Genomic DNA, 18,224 nt, shown 5'->3' with positions numbered 1-18,224 from the left:
GTGAGGCATGCAGTGTTTATAGAATAGAGTTTGAATATATAAACTCCAAGCTTGCACAAGTGTTAACTGATGCTGAAGCTCCCCCTGGTGGAGGGTAAAATGACAGATTACGCATTTACCGTTTCTAAAACGAAGACTGTCTGGGGGCACTACTAAGCCATTAAAGTTCTTTGCATTCTAGCGAGAAAAAGCAAACTATCAACTGTGACATCCTTTAACTTATATATTACTCATGTAGCCAAAGTCATTACACTTTAAATATCCACAAGTACTCAAACGGTGTCAGTTCTTGAATATTTATCATATGAGGTTCAGATAATACCCTTAAGGACTTTTTTTTCTGCTACAAGTAAACATCTTGTTTTCAGGTACCTTCTGCTCTGGAACCAAGACTAAGGACTTCATGCAGGGACAGTGTGAAAGTGCACCTACCTCACTTTCTAACAGGACACCTTTCCACCTTGCTCAGCAATGAGACAGCGATGCCTATCTCTGATTTCAGCTGACCCTGCTCTGCATACCATGGTGTACCACAAGGGCAGCTTTCTTCACATTTCTGTTTATCCCAAGTGGACTGTGTAACAAAGATGTAACAAAGAAGTCCAGGACCTTTCCTGACCACGTTCAGAAATAGAGGACACTGAGTTTATTTACGCCTCTGGTCAAGCAGATTGTAACTTGGGAGTTATTTAAAATAATTCCTAATTAATCTGGCAAATAATTAGACAATCTATGTAACAGGTAATATTTAGAACTGTTTACTCCTTTATGAGATGTTTATCTATGATTTTTAAGTCCAGAGGAAATCTGAGAGGTGGGTTCTAAAGCAGAATGACTTAAGAGGACCTTAAAATTTGCCACCCTGACCTGCACTGGCCCTAATGCTTCTCTTACTTGTTTTTTTTTAATTTATTGCATTTATTAGATTTTTGGCCCCTCAATCCCAGACATATGTATAACTGGATCAGTAGAAGATAAGTATTAGGTAACTAAGTTTATTAGAAACTTACAAGAATACAATTTTCAAAAAAAATTTTTTTTACAATATTACAACATTTTCTCAGGTTGGTCAGAGCTTACACTTGAAATCTGATCTTTAAATTTCAATTTGGTAACCGACGGGGCTGACCACACTCCTGGAAAGCCTCAGCAAAGGCATGAACACTGCTTCACACCTAGCTGCAATGAGACAGCATCAAGATCCCTGAGTGATGATTTGGACTTTCTAGGACTGGTCTCCTCCTCAATATTCGGGGACAAGGCACAGGGTTTTCTTGCTTGTTTCTTCCCTTTTCCACACTTAACCGGCTAACAAGCTGTTCTGCTCAACCCCTCTGGTGTACAGAAGTCAGATCACCCTAGGTCCATGTCCTATTTATGCTCTACCTTTTATAAAAAATGGAAAAAAAAATTGGGAAGGAAAAGCACCACTACCTAGCCAGCTGAAGATTTAACTTAGCAATCTTTCCCACACTACAACCACTATACTACATACAGAGTTGAAGAAAAAGCAACTGACACATCCTTCATATGCTTTTTCACTTTCACCCACTTCTCTCAGTCTTCAGTCTATTATAAAGCAAATTTGAAAACTTTTTACATAACATTTCATTGGTGGACTTATACTCAACAAATTAACAATGGCAAAAGGATTCTCTTGATGAAATTACAAGCTGTAGAACATTTGAAATAGTAAAAGTTAAACCCTGATACAGTATTAAACTTATCTTTTTACATATAAAAATAATACACAGTGGGATATTTTATTCAATAAGATACAATCTTCAAGATCAAGAGAGAATATACAAAACTATTGTATGTAGGCTGATGTATTTTACTGTATAATAGGAATAAATATATCTAGAAGAGAAAGTGCGAGGTCTGTTCGTAGAGAAATCACCATTTACTTAGGGGTTTAAAGCCAAGTGTTCTGCAGGTACCAGCCAGAAAGGAGCTATTGCTGCATTTAAACGATGTGATCATTATAAAATGAAGGCCTTAAATCTATAAACAATAACAAAAACACACAAACCAAATGAAAATGTACTAAAATTTAATCATCCATAAAAGCTGTAATTTAATCTGACAGTAAAACACAAGAAGCAATATTAGAGTTGGTTTAGTATATTATATATTTTAGCTTTGAAAGCCATAGAAATTGGTTATCCCAGTTTTTTTCCCTATAAAAGACCCATTTTTCAAAGCATTATGCACAAACAATTTTAATTAGATATAATGACAGAATGATACTTCATAATTTTTTAAATATAAAATGAAGTCAATGACTCAAAAAAGTTATCCGCTGCAACGAGTTGAGGGGAAATTTCATCATCTATATCATTACAGATATAAAGTGTAATGGTTCAACTTTTTAGTGCTTGACAGGGAGGAATCATGATAAAAAGGTCAATGTGAAATCATTTGATTATAGTAGCAATATCTAACATTTGAAATGCATCCATGCTCTTTTGTATAATCATATTAGAGTCAAGTATATTTATTTTCACATCTGTTATAACTGCTATTGCAAAGGAGAAATACTATTGTCTTATTTTTCCAAGAGATATACACAGAGCAATTTTTTTTCTCCAGGGAAGTTGTGCAAACCAATATAAGATCTAAATTCTTCATATAATATATAAAACAGGAGAAGCCTCTTCAGATTTATTTTTTGAAGTCTGGAATGCTGGCACTTTCCAATTAGGCAACAGTTCTTCATTCCTGTAATCTAGAACATTGAATAAATACAGATACATATTTACATACAGTTAATCTCCTGATGTCAGAAGATGACAGTAAGTAAGCAGATATCCAAAAATACAGAAAGAAACAATGGTTTTGGCTGATCATAACTAGAGAGCTAAATTAAACTGATATAGTAACAAGGCTATTTTAAACTCCCTTAAAAAATGTTTCAAAAATAGTTTTATTGTACTCAAGTGTTTCACAATATATCTGGCAGTCCTGTCTGTAAAGAGGAAAACAGTAATTATATTATTTCTACCCCATTATCATCTTATTTTTAAAAGTTCCTTTTCCATTAAGGAAACACAACTCCTTCCTGCATAAACTTTCCATGAGAAATTCTTTATTCAGCCATTTTATGACTGTATATATGTATCAGGATACCACTTCCAATTCAGGCTAGGACAAGAAGAGACGACACAAAAAGAGCTGATCCCCATTTTGAAGGGCAGAAAACTCTAAGTTTTAATGTTCAACAGAAAAGAATTAGGTTAAAGGAAGAACTTCCTGAAGATGAATTTGTTTCCTCAGTTTTAAAAAAGGGGGTCATATTAGAAAGAGATTAACGTGTTTCAATACAATTTTGCCTAAAGGCTAAGACTAGATAAGCTTTCCCTTAAAGTCCACATACTCTTACTAACAATGTTCATAGTTGCTATTTAATTTTACCCCAAATCTCGGTACCTTTTAAATGGGATCAACATGGTACTTCAAGTCTATAATCACAAATAAATATGCTGCAAAGTATTCTGATTACTAAGTGACCTACTATTTGGTATAACCAAATATCCACAGAGATCTCTGGTAACATACATACTCTGTACATATACTCTGGTAACTTACATACTGTAAACTGAATTACATATCAGAGCCTAAGAATTTATGCGTCCAAGATGGAAGTCTTATTTGTAGATCTGGGTCAAGATCTTGCTCCCTAAGGTAAAACTCACAGTAGTACAGTGTAGGGTTGAATATGAATGAATTTTCACAACAGGCCAGGAGATGGCACCTTTTCCTTTAAACGTAAGCTAAAAGGATATTTTCTGAGAACTGGAAATTCAACTAGGGTCAGTTAAGATAAGGATAAGAATGAGCCAGTCAACTAACTATAAAAGAGTTAAATAATGTATTTCAGAACAGGAATTGAAGTTCTCATCTTTTTAAACCTCCGTACGCTTACCTAAAGAAACAAAAATACCAGCAATTTTAACAATAATCACTTTCAGGGAGCTGGTGATTTAAAGTTATTGACTCAAGATTTCACTAAAAGCCTAAAGGAACCATTTGGCCAGAAAGCTGTTTTTCCTAAGTCTGAGTACCAGAGGCAATCTGTGCCCTTTTTCTCCTTTCTGTCTGTTTTCCCTCTACCTTCATTTCAAAAGAGGGTACAATTACTCAGTTGTTTCCCTGAGGAGAGAGATTCATTCATATCTCTAAGGAAGCACATATTAGTTTATTTGGTGCTCTGGAAGAGGTAATCTACTAAATGGACCCCAGAGACTTACAAGAGTTAGCACAACTAGCTCTCAAGTGGGGAGCAATTGACTTTCCTTTAAACGGACCAAGTTTAGTAATAGTCCCATAATTAGTATCAAATTACATCATAAACCTACTCTATGAAAATATTCTTTTATGGTAATGTTTATAGAGTTGATGAACATAAGTAGAAACCATTCAGGGGACTTAAACATATAATTAAAGAAAAACAAACAAATGGTCCCACATGGCCTGGTTTCTCACTTGATAGGCAGCTTCAATGCGGCCACTAATTTCTCTCCAATGGGTTCACTTAATGAAAACTTGAGTGGTACTTAATGTCAACTACTACTCGGAGACCTACAGAAGAAACATTTGAAAGAAGTCAATCCATTCCTGAGAAGAAATGATTAGCAGAACTGCATTGACAAAACACCACACATCCAGCGGCGTGGTTCAAGTTAAAAAGACTGATAATACCAAGTTTGGGGAGGACGTGGAATTCATAAGCTGCTGATAGGTGTGTAAACTGGCACAACTACTTTGACAAAGAAAAACTTCTCAGCAGTATCTACTAAAGCTAACCACATACACAGTGTATTACTGGCCACTCCATTCCTGCATATACACACCAAACAAAAGCGTACACACGCACCTAAAGGCTTGTTCAGGAACGTGCAAAGGAATCATGTTAGTTCCTGAAAAGACCTCACATGTCCATCAATAGCAGAATGCAGAAATTATATTGTGACTATAGTCATACAATAAAGATGAACTATTACTATATGCAACAAGGATAATTCTCAAAAACATTTCTGAGTGAAAGAAGGCAGACAGAAAATAACACATTACATGTTTTTGTTTCTGTTAAATTCAAAGAGAGGCAAAACTAATCCATCATGTCAGGAATCAGGGCTGGGATTACATTTGAGGAGGAATGCCTATTACTGATATATATGGATGTGCTCACTTTGAAATAATTCATCAAACGCTTTCTCTCTCTTTTTTTTTTTTTTTCAGGTGAACCACTGTTCCACTTCAATTCAGCATAAATTTGGGTGTGACCTTGGAAGGCTTTCTATTCACTCGACCACTATTTTTTTCCCATTCTATACCAGGCACTGGGAACATACTGGTGAGCAAAACAGATGTGGTCCTTGCCCTCTCTCATACAGCTTAGACTCCAATGGGGAAAGAGACAAATTATCCAACAGATGAACATATCTACAAATTACAGAAGCCTGGAAATACCCTAATAGCTGAAATGGGAAGTGGTTAATGGGGAAAGCCCAAAGTAAGAGGATGAGAAAGGCATCTGTTCCGCTTTTAGCATCTCACCTGGCTCAGAGCTGCTGCTTACGGCGGGTCTAAAGCAGCAGACATGATTTCTTTTTAGGCTTCTTCTTTTCCACTGGTGTTTTCCTATTTATCTGTCTGACCAGGTCATAAAATATCTAAATAAAAACAAGAAAAAAATTTACTTATTTGACTAACATTTGAGACCCTGTTCCACGAACAATCTTGGTTTTGTTAAATATTATTCTGCTCCTGGAACTATATTTTGCTGCTTTAACAGATTTCTTAGAAGACCCAGATAACTTTCAGTCAGGGTAAAGCAGCACCTGCGTATTTACAATGCGGGAAATGCGCTTGCTCTTAGATACTCAGTAACAAATTAATGAACAGAATTAGTAGTGAAAAATAAGGTAGTGAAGTTATATTCTTCATGGAATCTTCTGTGCTTCAAAACTTAATTATTAACTTAAATCTTCATAGTGGCTTTATTTTTTCAAAAACTACAAACATACAGAAAAGGCACGAGAATAGTACCAAGAATTCATGCATATTCTTCACCATATTCACCAGTCAGTAACATCTTGCCAAGTGTACCTTATCTTTTCTCTCTCTCTTCTTTTTCTCTCTTTCTTTTCTAAACCATTTGCAAGTAGTCCGCATGCCAGAGGTCCTTTAATAGTTGAGTGTGTATTTCTTAAGAACAAGGATATTCTCTTATATAACCACATCAGTTATCACATTCAAAACATTTAAGCACTGTTTCATTACTTTGTATTATCTACAATGCAAATTCCAATTTTCCAACTCCCCCAAAAGGACCTATCCAAGATCACACAGTGCATTTAATTTGTTGTCACTTTAATCTTTTAAAATCTGGAACAGTTCCTCCACCTTTTTCTTTCACGACATTGTTGTTTCTGAAAAAATACTGGCTAGTAACTTTCAGCCTGGGTTTGTCTGATGTTTCCTCATGATCAGATTCATGTTATGCATTTTTAGCTGGAAAAGGACAAAAGAGATATTGTGTTCCTTTCAAGGTATCACATGAAAAAGCATATGATTTTTGTGATGTTAATTTTGGTTAAAGTGACAAATAGAAAAAGTTTGTGACTACTAATTTAAAGTGACAATATCTGTTAATAAATCTTTTAGATTCATTTTGGATGAAAAATGCAAGGTGTCAAGGACAAAAATACAATACGACTTATTTCACAGAAGTAGGTTATTTCAATTCTCTTATGTTTATATCATATATACACATGAGTTACAGAATTAATAAGTATGCCAAAGTGTTGCAACATGAAACAGATCAGCTAAATTTAATTCTTTGTTATGAAATGCAAACACTCATTTACTAATGACCTGGGATAGAAACAAGTATCACAGAAGCTCTATTACCCACCTGTAATAAACAGTGCTCTGTGGAAGTGTTTCAAAATGTCCTAGCTTTTAGGGGCATTATATGCAAAATGTCAATATGCACTGAATATATACTATGTCAATATCTATTTTCTTGATTTTAATGATTGTGCTGCGGTTGTGTAAAAGAATGTCTTTGATCTAAAAGTACACACACTAATATATTTAGGAGTAAAGTAGAGTGATATGCAAACATATGTGACAAATTTTAATAGCTGGTGAATCTGGAGAAAGGGTAAACAGAAATTCTTTTTATCGTTCTTATATCTTTCCAGAAAGTTTTGAAAGTAAAATATTTTAAAAATTATTGGTTATATGTCGATAAAAAAATTATTAGTCTATATTTGTGAAGATGGTACTCAGATAAAACAACTTCTATTTACCTTTTTTTCAAAAATGGTCCTAAGCTGATAAGGGATTACTAGCCAACAAATATAAACAGCTCACACAATTCAGCATCAAAAAAACCAAATAATCTGATTTAATAATGGGCAGAAGAACTGAACATTTTTCCAAAGAGGAAATGTACATGAAAAGATGCTCAACATCACTAATCATCAGGAAATGCAAATAAAAATCACAATGAGATATCACCTCACATCTGTCAGAATAGCTATCACCAAAAAGAATATAAATAACAAATGTTGGCAAGGATATGGAGAAAAGGGAACCCTTGCACACTGTTGGTGGGAATGTGAATTGGTCTCACCACTATGGAAAACAATGTGGAGATTTCTTAAAAAACTAAAAACAGAACTACCATATGACCTAGCAATTCCACTCCTGGGTATATATCTGAAAACAAAACAAAACAAAACAAACTCCTACTAATTAAAAAAAGGAAAGGTACCCCAATGTTCATAGCAGCATTATTTACAATTGCCAAGATATGGAAGCAACCTAAGTGTCCATCAACAAATGAATGTATAAAGAAGTTGTAATATAGGGGCAGAGGACTAAGAGATACAAACTATTAGGTATAAAATAATCTACAAGAATACATTCTACAACACAGGGAATATAGCCAATATTTTATAATAAATATAGATGGAGAATAACCTTTAAAAATTGTAGATTTTTACTGTACACCTATAACTTGCATAATATTATACAGTAACTATTACTTCAATTAAAAAATAATAATCCTAAACTTACAAGGCTAAATTAATTGTTGGGGGGATAACCCACCCAAAGCTAAAAAAGTGATTCATTTATATTTTCTTTTTCATCCATCCTCCCTACTCACTGCCTTCAAACCATTCAACTCTATTATTTTATTTCTAAGAAGGTTGAAAACACAGAATTTATGAACAAATGGTAATTTCTGTTTCACAACTCAAAGCCCTTCAATAACTTAATATGCATAAGGCACAAACAAAATCTCATTAGTTTCCTAGCCTCAGTGCATAAGCTATAAAATGAAAAGTAACAAAAGGACAAACTAACACAAGTAAATTAATCAAAACGACATGTTTCTTCATGCTAGCAAGTTTGGGTTTCTGGTATTACACAAAATGGTAACTGGTTTTGTGGTATGTCCTCAAGGATTTCTTTGGCAAACAGTGCCTACCTCACAGCAGCAGCTGGTTCAGTGATGAAGGCAAGTTCGAACTATAGTTATTTGGTTAAATATAAAGTCCTCAGCCTAGGTTCTTCCTCATCTCTCTGAACTACAGAAAAATCTAAAGGGAACACAGAATAATTTCTCAATCTGTCATTCCTTAATTGGGATGTCTTGATTTCAATTATTATTCCAGCATCAGCAAAGAATAATTAATTCTTGATTACGAGTGATGTTATTTTGATACAGTTACATACTACTTTCAGAACACAGCACAAATGGTGTGAACAGGAATTTTTTTTTAAGTTTTAAATATATATATATTTTCTGATATAAATACATATATATTCTCTGATATAAATAGTAGAGAATTAGAGGGCAGTTTAGTTAAGCAGTATGTCCCTGCATGATTTCAAATTTGAGTCCAAGAGTCGAATCGTATGAAAGTATGCTTTCTCTATCTTCACACACTCAGATATCACACACATATTTTTAAAGCATTAGCTGTCTGAGGAACTATTAACTACCCCAAAAACTCTGCAGCTGGATTATCAGGCTATAAAGAGAGAAATGTGATAAGAAACAAATTATTACACTCTCAAGAATTTCTAGCATAAAGTTAGTATGTTTTCCAAAAGAGTCAAGATCTTTAAGTAGCTAGAGTATTTCATTTTATTGTATTGTTTTTCTATTTTTGTTTTTATAAACTTTTATGTCAAGAGTTGACTTTAACAAGGCTATTGTGAATAAGCAGCTCTGCTGCACTGGAAACTGAAATCCAGTGGGAGTTTTAGTAGCATGTAAATTCCCACAAATACGTAATGCTTAACCATATGTAAATTCATTAAATACATAAAGGTAAGGAACACCTTCTGTCCATTGTATTCACTGGACCCTGGCCCAACCCAGCGCCAGCTGAGCCCTATGAAGTTGATAGGTGGGCACTAGTGAGGGTGACAACAAGGACAGGAAGGAACTAGATCTCTAACAACCATTCTGAAGATGGTGACCTTGCACTACTGTTCCCCTGGCCAACTCATTCATTAATCCTAATGTGTTTCACCTCAAAGTTAACTCTCTCTTTTTTTTGGGGAGGGGGGTGGGTGGGTGGTAAGACTGTACCAAAAATTAAAATTTTACGATTACTTATGTTTTTCAAAACAGCATCTATGAAACTGTCCACCAAAAAGAAAGTTGAAACTAGAAGCATGTCATATTTCCTTTTATTTACTTGGCAGTGAATAAGAAATAAGTACTCTTGAAGATCTCAGCAGGACTTGTTCCCCATTAGGATGCACAATTTTTTAGGGCAGCAATAGTATCTGTCCAGGTAACTGTTACCCTGGTGCCTAACCAAGAGCGAGGCATATGAGGATACAACAAATACTTGCTGAATAAGTAAGTTATGGATTTCTTATATTTATGTATTTACTAAAATTAGTTTTACCTAAAAAGCAAACTGATATTTCTGATTATTTGTAAAACAGAGGATTTGAAGCAAGCTTAAATTTTTTTCCTGTCGCATGTTTAAAGTAATTTGGTCATTTAAAAAGTCAGATAATAGTCTACAACCATATTAGTCAAGGAAAAGTGATCCACAGAACCAAAGACCAGAGAGGAACAGCAAGCAAAAACACACAGGATTCGAATAACCTAACCCACTCTTAACTCTCACTTACGCTGCAAGTGTGCTGAACTCTGATTGATTACCTGTGATGCTACAAATGGCAAATGAAGACTTCTGCACTATCGGGAAAGGAAAGAAACCTACTGTTATGTTAAAATTAACAAAAGCAAAGGGAACTTCTTAAGTTTGGCTTGGATGTGGTGGTAGCAGCTGGGATTACACTGGTCTTTTAGGGATCCAGTAAACTACTGGCCCTTTACACCCAGGCAGGCAATGCTTACTGGTTAAGCATTCCTATCCCCAGCTATGTTCTCAAGATAGTGGAGTGCTTAAGTCATGGACAAAAAAAAGCCTTGTGCAGCTGCTGTATCAGACCTAAAAGACCGAGTGAATTTCAGTTCCATATCCATCCACACTCACACAGATTTCTCCCTCTGAGTCATGCACCAAAGGGAAGCAGGACTAAAAACACCAAATTCTGTGATATCTTTCATTACAATAACTACTTTGATTTTGGTATTTTTCTACTTGACTTTACAACCCATTCACACACATCTGCATAGGTAACTGTTATAATACAAGGGTGATGTGGTAATTTTCACACACCACTTTCTGGCATATCATTTAGAGGCTTAGCAGGACTTTAAACATATTCTTTAATTAAAACTTCTTCTTTGCCAGTAAGGTAAATATAAGTGTCCTCATCAGAGCCAGCAAAGAATTTTACGCAGAAGAAATACGGTTTCTAGGAATTACTTAAGTGTTTTCCATAAACTGATAAAGACTACTTTAAAAAAAAACACCATTTTTTTTCTTTTTTTTAAAAAAATTGTTTTTGGCTGTTAAAAGAAAGGAAACTAAAAAGATACTTATTTGTGCTGCCTAGCAGCTGTAGGTTACCTCATTAACATTGATCTTTGACTTTGCAGAAGATTCTAAAAAGGCACAGTTACACCACTGTCTTGCTAAATTCTGACCCTGTTCTTTGCCAACTACTCGCTCATCTTCCAGGTCACATTTATTGCCAACCAAAATCATTGGAACCTGTGGGAAGGAAAAAGAAACATACAATAAGCACTAACATACTTGTCACTCAGCCTCCAATAAATAAGCAACTACCCACCACCAACTGAAATGTGCTAGTTAGGACTATAAGCTTCACCAAGTGCTTAAAAAATGGCTTATATATGTGTGTTGGGGGGAAGATGGAGGGAGAACAGACAGAAAAAAATATGGAAGGGATCCTACAATGCAGATCTGCTAAATTATTTTAAGAATACAATCCCAAAATTCTTATGTGGACCAATACTAATAGCTGAATATCAAGTAGAAAAATCTGAAGAAAAAGGAACCTCCTGCAATACAAAGGATGTACTCAATGGTCCCAACTATGGTTTAACTGCCTCACTCTCACAGGACCAACAAATGCCAAAAGTAGTGGCAAGACCAACACAGCAATAAGTTCTACCCGTACAATTGCCATCTAGATATGAAGACCAGCTTAGGTGAGATGTTCAGGAAGAGTAACAATAAAAATAAAGCCACTAAGCAGCGATGTCTTCATCTGTAACTCAATCTTCTTTAGTTTATTGCATGGGATAAAGAGATTAACATTACCAGAATTCAGTGATTTGCATGTAATTTCCTATGAAAAGAGAACTCTTTCAGATGAATTAGTCATGGGAAGAAAGAGAACTATTCATCAGGTTACGGTTGGTCATGAGTCATATGGTGCAAATCCCTCCCGCCTACAATGATCACCCAAAATGAAGGTCCTGAGCAGGTGCACATGTTCCCATTAATAATGAGAGAGAACACACAAAAACAGAAAGGAAGGTACAAATGAAATTTTATATCCTAATTTATGCAACTTTTGAAAAGAACGCTTTGCAGCTCAAAACTGAGGCGCACATGTAAAATATACATTTCATCTTTGCCAAAACGCACAATGATGATGCTATTCATCAAATAAAACAAGAATTCTAAAACAAAAATAAAAAAAAACTCAGTTAAAATCTTTAACATTTTAATTCAAAATCTTTAACATTTAATTCAAACTCTAAGTAAAAACTATACCAACAGAATGTTAGAAACGGGCACATACCATTATGGTTCTTAATAATGTTCTGTGAACACTGTCTGACATAACTACTACCTTTCAAAGCCCGACCTGGATCCCACTTCTACCAAGTACTCGGGCTCTTCTTCCTCTACTGCACTCATGACTCACGTAGGACAGTGTACACTTCACATACATGTCCTCCTCCTTTTCTAATCATCTCTGAATATAATCTGTAGGTAAATTTAAAAAGCGTAAACATTTTTTGGTCACAGGAGCTCTTTTAGGCATGTGGTAGATACCTTCCAAATCCCCTACTGATAGAGAAAACGGACACTTTCTATATGGCCACAGAGAGAGGGCAGTATTCTTTATAGGAGAAAAATACTTACATCTTCTGTGTCCTTAACCCGTAAAATCTGTTCCCTCAGGTCCTGTAAGTCATTAAATGTGGACTGAGCTGTAATAGAATATACTAATGCAAACCCTTGGCCATTCTTCATATACAAGTCCCTCATTGCTGTAAATTGCTCCTATAATTAAAAAATATGCAATTATAAATATGACTTCTTGAATGTATATTGAAACAGTTTCAATCAGAATAATTACAAGTGAGCTACTGAAGTTTTTACTACATGTTATCATGACATGAAACATAAGACATGGTACATGGTTACTAGAAACTCTGGAGTGAATGTTTCTGTCCCCCACTCACATGACTAGAAACGACAATAAACTAGGATTAGAAGGGAAATTTTACCGCTTTAATTTACTTTTGTGTGATTTATAAAAACACATATATGTATAATTCCTTTTTGTATACAGATTTTTAACTAAATTATTTTGGTGCTATAGAAAATAATCTCCAAAGTAGTGCTGTTAGAAAAGAGAAGTCCAAGTACTGAACCCTGAGGCCCTCTAACACTAAAAGGTCAGGGAGATGAAGACAGATCAGGAAAGGAAACTTAGGAGTAATGAATGACACAGGGAGAAAACCAAGCACGTGTTGTTTCCTGGAAGCCAAATGAATAAAATATTTACAGAGAAGGATAGTGATCAACTGAGTCAAAGGTTGCTGAAAAGTCAAGGGAGTTAAGGTTATACGCAGAGGACTGATTATGAATGACAGACCACGGATTCGAAGCTATGCAAACGGGGTTGAGGATATGAGTAAGAATCAAAGGTGTTAGGATAAATGGGCTGCAAGTTCCAGTGAAGCTGAAGGGTATGAAAGGAGGTGAGATGGAAAATCAAGAGGTGGTGAGTGAAGCATGGGACACTTGAAAATGAGATTAGGATGGTATTAGGTTATTGGTAATCACACAGTCTAGGGTAAGACCATGGGCATGAACGGCTAAAGCAGGATGGAGGTCAGGAACTGATACAGGCCAAGCTACTGGATCATCTATGACACCTGAAAAATTCTATTTGGATACTAAAATCACCAAAAATTCTTACTAAAGCAGAGTTGGAGAGAGTAAGCAAAAATCTTCAAGGAGTAAGGAGTGACCTAGAACAAGATTAATGAGCATCACGTGCTTTCAAAACTTCACGCAAGGCACTGGGGACAGGCAAGTAAACAGTAAATAATAACAGCGTGCTGAGTGCTAGGATGGGAGAAATACAAGATATTTGAGAGGACAAAGGAAAGATCTCTGCGGTGCGGGAAAACACCCTTCATTTGTACAAGAGCAAGAAGAAAGAATGCCCTTACACTTGTGGAGGCAGTGAAAGCAAGAAGTAGAAAGTTTTTTTTTTTTAACTGCTGGAGTCTCTGGGAACAAAGGAGAATTATTACTATTTCAGAAGCTAGGAAAATTGGGGGTAGGGGGAGTGGCAAGAGTGGGAGGCCTTTGATTCAACTGATAAAAGAAAGATGTAGTTCCAGTGATCCAAAGCTTACCGTTGGAATCAAGATCCATTTTGCCACAAAAGAATGGAAATGTATGGTATAATTAGTACTCTAAATTGCTCCAGTCTGCTTTTTTCTTTTTGACCTAAAACTTTCTCACCGTTTATAAAATTATAGTGGGGATATTTTTGCTGAATTTTAAAAAACTTAAAAACACTGAAGAATACCATCCATTTTAAAGCTGAGAATTACCTAAAAGGTAAAGCCTATGTGTATGAAGGGGGGAAAAATCACTTAATGTGTGCACTTTTTGTGGCAGAATAAAATCATTAATTTATAACAAAATTTAAAAGGTGATGACAAATGAAGACAATGAAAGTAAAAGCAAATACACAGAGTTCATACTATATAAAAGGCATTTTGTGCCAAGTGATTTATAATCACTTTCTCATTTGATCTTTATAAGCACCCTGAAGTATGAATGTCATACTCATTTAAGAATGTGAAAAATGAGGCTCAAAATAATCCTAAAGAAAACACTGTCACCAGCCTCTTGAGATGTTAAAATATTAATAAAAAGCAAAACCAATTTCTACAAAAATGAATGACCATGGTGTCAAGACACAGTCGTATTTAAACACAGAGAAATACCTCTCTAACTAAAATACTGGATGTAAAATACCTTCTTAAACTGTAATAGCATAATCCTTACCTCAATACAAGGAAAAGAAACTGAACACACAGATTCTGCAGGTGAACACAACATACAATTTAACAGTGATATGTGGGCATTAAATACATTACAGATCATTTTATGAACATAAGAAAATTTAAGAAGCCCTACATTTAGAGACTTAGTTCTTAATCAGAACAAATGCTTCTATCAGAGGAAACATTCGGGTGAAAAAAGCCTGTTCACAAATTAAAATCTATCAAAAAAAAAAAAAAAAAAAAGAAAGAAAAGAAAAGAAAACATCCTTACTGTTCCCGCTGTATCCAGGATTTCGAGCATACACTGTTGGCAGTCTACTTCAACTTGCTGTTGGGGTGGGGGTGGGGGGTGGAGGGGGATGAAAAAGTTAACGTCAAAATGTCAGTCTGTTTTCCTCCCACCTCTTCACTCAAAGTGTCTATTAACAGCTACAAAACCATGTTCTCTAGCAGTGTGCTGTACTGGTGGAGACTTGACTTGGTATTACAATAAAGAACAGGAGGTCTCAAACGTATTCTATTAATACACAGAAGCCAGGGCTGTTAATGCTGCATTTAGATATTTTCTGACCACTATGAATTCTGAGGAATGATTTTTGTTATTATTAGAAGGCAATGGTCATGTTCTGTGATTCAAGAAAAACTGCAACAAGCAGGTATAGTTCTAACAGGATAAAAATATATAAAGTATGTATATTTATAGTATCTACAAAACAAAAGCACAACAGTATTAAGTAGCTCAAAACAGTCAAGATTTGGGGATAAAGAAAATTCTGCCAACTTACCACGTCCAAGTTGTTAAAGTTTTACTATAATATGCCCCAAATTTAATACAGAGGAAAATTTAATTTAAGTGATAAAGGGAACACAGAATAACACTGAACTCATACAGTTTAAGACTAAGAAAAAGGTACTTCTTTGGAAAAGCTGTGTGCATAAGGTGAAATTTTATATATTGCATTCTATTTTCCCAGTGTTTTATAGAATAAGAGAAAGTTGGCCTAAAGAAAGTATCAACTATTAAGTGTGTGGAAAAATTTTAATAAAGGAGGGATTAAGAAAAGTGTTAAATCTTTAGCATTCTCGGTACAGATCTCCATTTGTAGTTAAAGCTTTAACCAGCAACTTATTTGGGGGAAATTTCAGTAATGCAACGCTGTCTTCTAAAAATAAACATATTAACCAACGTAAGGAGTATTTTAAACTCCACTTCTGTGTCAGATAAGGGGCTGATGAGGAGCACAAATTCCGAGTGCCACGACTTACGGGACTAACGTGACAATGAACTGCACAATCTGTAAATGGGCATGTTCGATGAATGATGAATTAGGTCTGCGGTTTCTCAATGTATCACGATTTTATTTCCAATTTAGAGACAGTGAAACTGCTCTGTCGGTAGGCTTACTGAACTTAATTCAGCCAAAGTTATAGCACTGTTTAAGGTAAATTCTAAAACATCCAACAAAGCAATCCTTTCCCATTTGTTGAAAGGTAGGTTTAAGCTTTTTCTTGTTGTTGGTATACTGTTGGCTACGAGTCTTTCTTACAACACTAGCTCCTCCCCCAACCCCCCTACCTCATAACACACTTGAGAAATGAAATCATGCAAATTCTCCCCAATTCCAGCAAGTCTTATAATTAAAAAAAACCAGTATTTTTTGTCAAAAACGACTATTTAAATCTTTTGTCCTTTTTAATAAGCTTTACTTTTTAAAAAGCAGTTTTAGGTTCACAGCAAAACTGAGCAGAAAGCAGAGGTCCCATATACTCTTTTCCTGCTCCCTGCCAGCCTCCCCACTATCAGTATCCCACAAGAGTGGTACATTTGTTAGAATCAATGAACCTACGTCAACACATCATTATCATGCAAAGTCCATAGTCTGCAGTTTTATTCTTGGTGTTGTACATTCTATGGGTTGGGTGGGACAAATGTATGTATCCACCATTATAGTAGCATACGGGCTCCAATTACCTAATTTTTTATAGTCTAAAGGTGAAATATCTTTAAAGTTACTACATAACTAAACAAAAATAACTTTCAGTCACTGGATAACTTCAAGCATAAAATGATCTTAATTTTAGTTCACAAAAAGAGTCATCAAAAATATACCTACTACTTATATGCAATTTTTTCACATTAAAAAAATTCTCTACCAGGAAAATGCATACATTAGAGAACAAATTACTAAACAGTAACAGAACATGGAGCTCTCTAGAGCAAAGCAATATTCTGTGAAAAAATTTTGCCTTGATGAAACTTTTAAAAACAGATACAGAATCGCTGTACCATTTCTCAAAACTATTTTCAAAAAAGCAATTCCATAGACCAAATTTAAAGTCATAAGAAACTACTTGTAAGCATGTGTATACAAGTTTCACATTTTACCTTTCTGTAGGAATCTTCTATCGTTGGGTCATATTTTTCAACAAAAATTCCCTGAACAAATTGAACTGTCTAGAGAAAAAAAAAAAAGCAGACAAAAGTTAAGGACTTAAAAGAAAAATCAGCCTCTTTTAAAGTTACTTAACCTCACAAAGTGCTAAAGATATAATGAAATTATGTGAAAACTATGGGTAAACATACAACTGTAAAGTAACATTTTTTAATATAAGGATACATTCATAAAAGAGTACACTTATGAAAGAAGATAGTCACATTAAAAACTGTCAGCAATGCTGCTGCTGACATTATACTGTTAAAAACATTACTATATCGTTTCAAAATACAAATAAGGACATGGATTCTATTTATTAAAATGTGAAAATTTATCAAACTCCTATTATTCCTTCATTTATCAACAGCAATTTTTATCTCATGCTCTCAAAGGAAACATAGGTTCTAAATTTTAAAAAGTCTTGAAAGTCTTTTTAATCATAGTGGGAAAGAGAAGAGACAATTAAAATTTCTGGAATTTATTAAATTTATAATCACATTAAATTTCATATTCACTCCAGAAGTAGTTATTTTTCCAATTTGCCAGGTGAGATTCAAGCACATGCCTTCCTGATTCTAAAGCCTTATTACTCTTTTCATTGGAAAACACTGCCTATTCACCCTTTTCAGATTTTCTACTTTTATCTCTAAGATTTTTGTAAGCAAAGACTAGAAACTAGGTATTTTATCATTCAGTAAATAAAAAAGAAGTACAGAAGATGGCTGTGAACTATTTCCTGCACAGTTTTAAAACAAGGTCTGGTATATCACTGCCTAAAAGCAAGGGTTAAGAATGTGGACTGAGGAAATCCACACTTCAGTTAGCCAGAGGAATATTTTATGCATTATTTTAGTTTGAGCTAAATAGATTAACTTGAATATAGTCAACTTCTTCAACTGTCTATAATGGTGGTTCCATTTCCTCAGCTCTCATTTACTCTTCAGCCCACCCCAGGGTGGTTATGGCCTCATCACCTTACTGAAGCTACTTCTGTCACATGCAGCTACCTCTGTGTTGCCAGAGTATCTCTTTCCTCTTGACTT

The 18,224-nt window shown here is 34.9% G+C and overlaps 1 protein-coding gene across 2 annotated transcripts in view; it reads right to left on the bottom strand.

Moving 5' to 3' along the window:
* Nucleotides 1-981: 981 nt before the first annotated feature.
* RAP1A (RAP1A, member of RAS oncogene family) overlaps nucleotides 982-18,224 on the bottom strand; it is an 87,211-nt gene continuing 69,968 nt past the window's right edge. For both annotated transcript variants that reach the window (XM_032487332.1, XM_032487333.1), the window contains exons 3-8: nucleotides 17,133-17,201; nucleotides 15,018-15,074; nucleotides 12,576-12,716; nucleotides 11,025-11,168; nucleotides 5,560-5,675; nucleotides 982-2,728 (exon numbers count right to left, since the gene is read on the bottom strand). In XM_032487332.1, the coding sequence (XP_032343223.1) occupies nucleotides 5,589-5,675; nucleotides 11,025-11,168; nucleotides 12,576-12,716; nucleotides 15,018-15,074; nucleotides 17,133-17,201 (498 nt within the window). In that variant the 3' untranslated portion in view covers nucleotides 982-2,728; nucleotides 5,560-5,588. The remainder of the gene's footprint in view (nucleotides 2,729-5,559; nucleotides 5,676-11,024; nucleotides 11,169-12,575; nucleotides 12,717-15,017; nucleotides 15,075-17,132; nucleotides 17,202-18,224) is intronic.

Source organism: Camelus ferus, chromosome 9 (assembly GCF_009834535.1).
Source record: "Camelus ferus isolate YT-003-E chromosome 9, BCGSAC_Cfer_1.0, whole genome shotgun sequence".
NCBI classification, from domain to species: domain Eukaryota; kingdom Metazoa; phylum Chordata; class Mammalia; order Artiodactyla; family Camelidae; genus Camelus; species Camelus ferus.
This window is presented reverse-complemented; position numbering and strand designations above follow the sequence as displayed.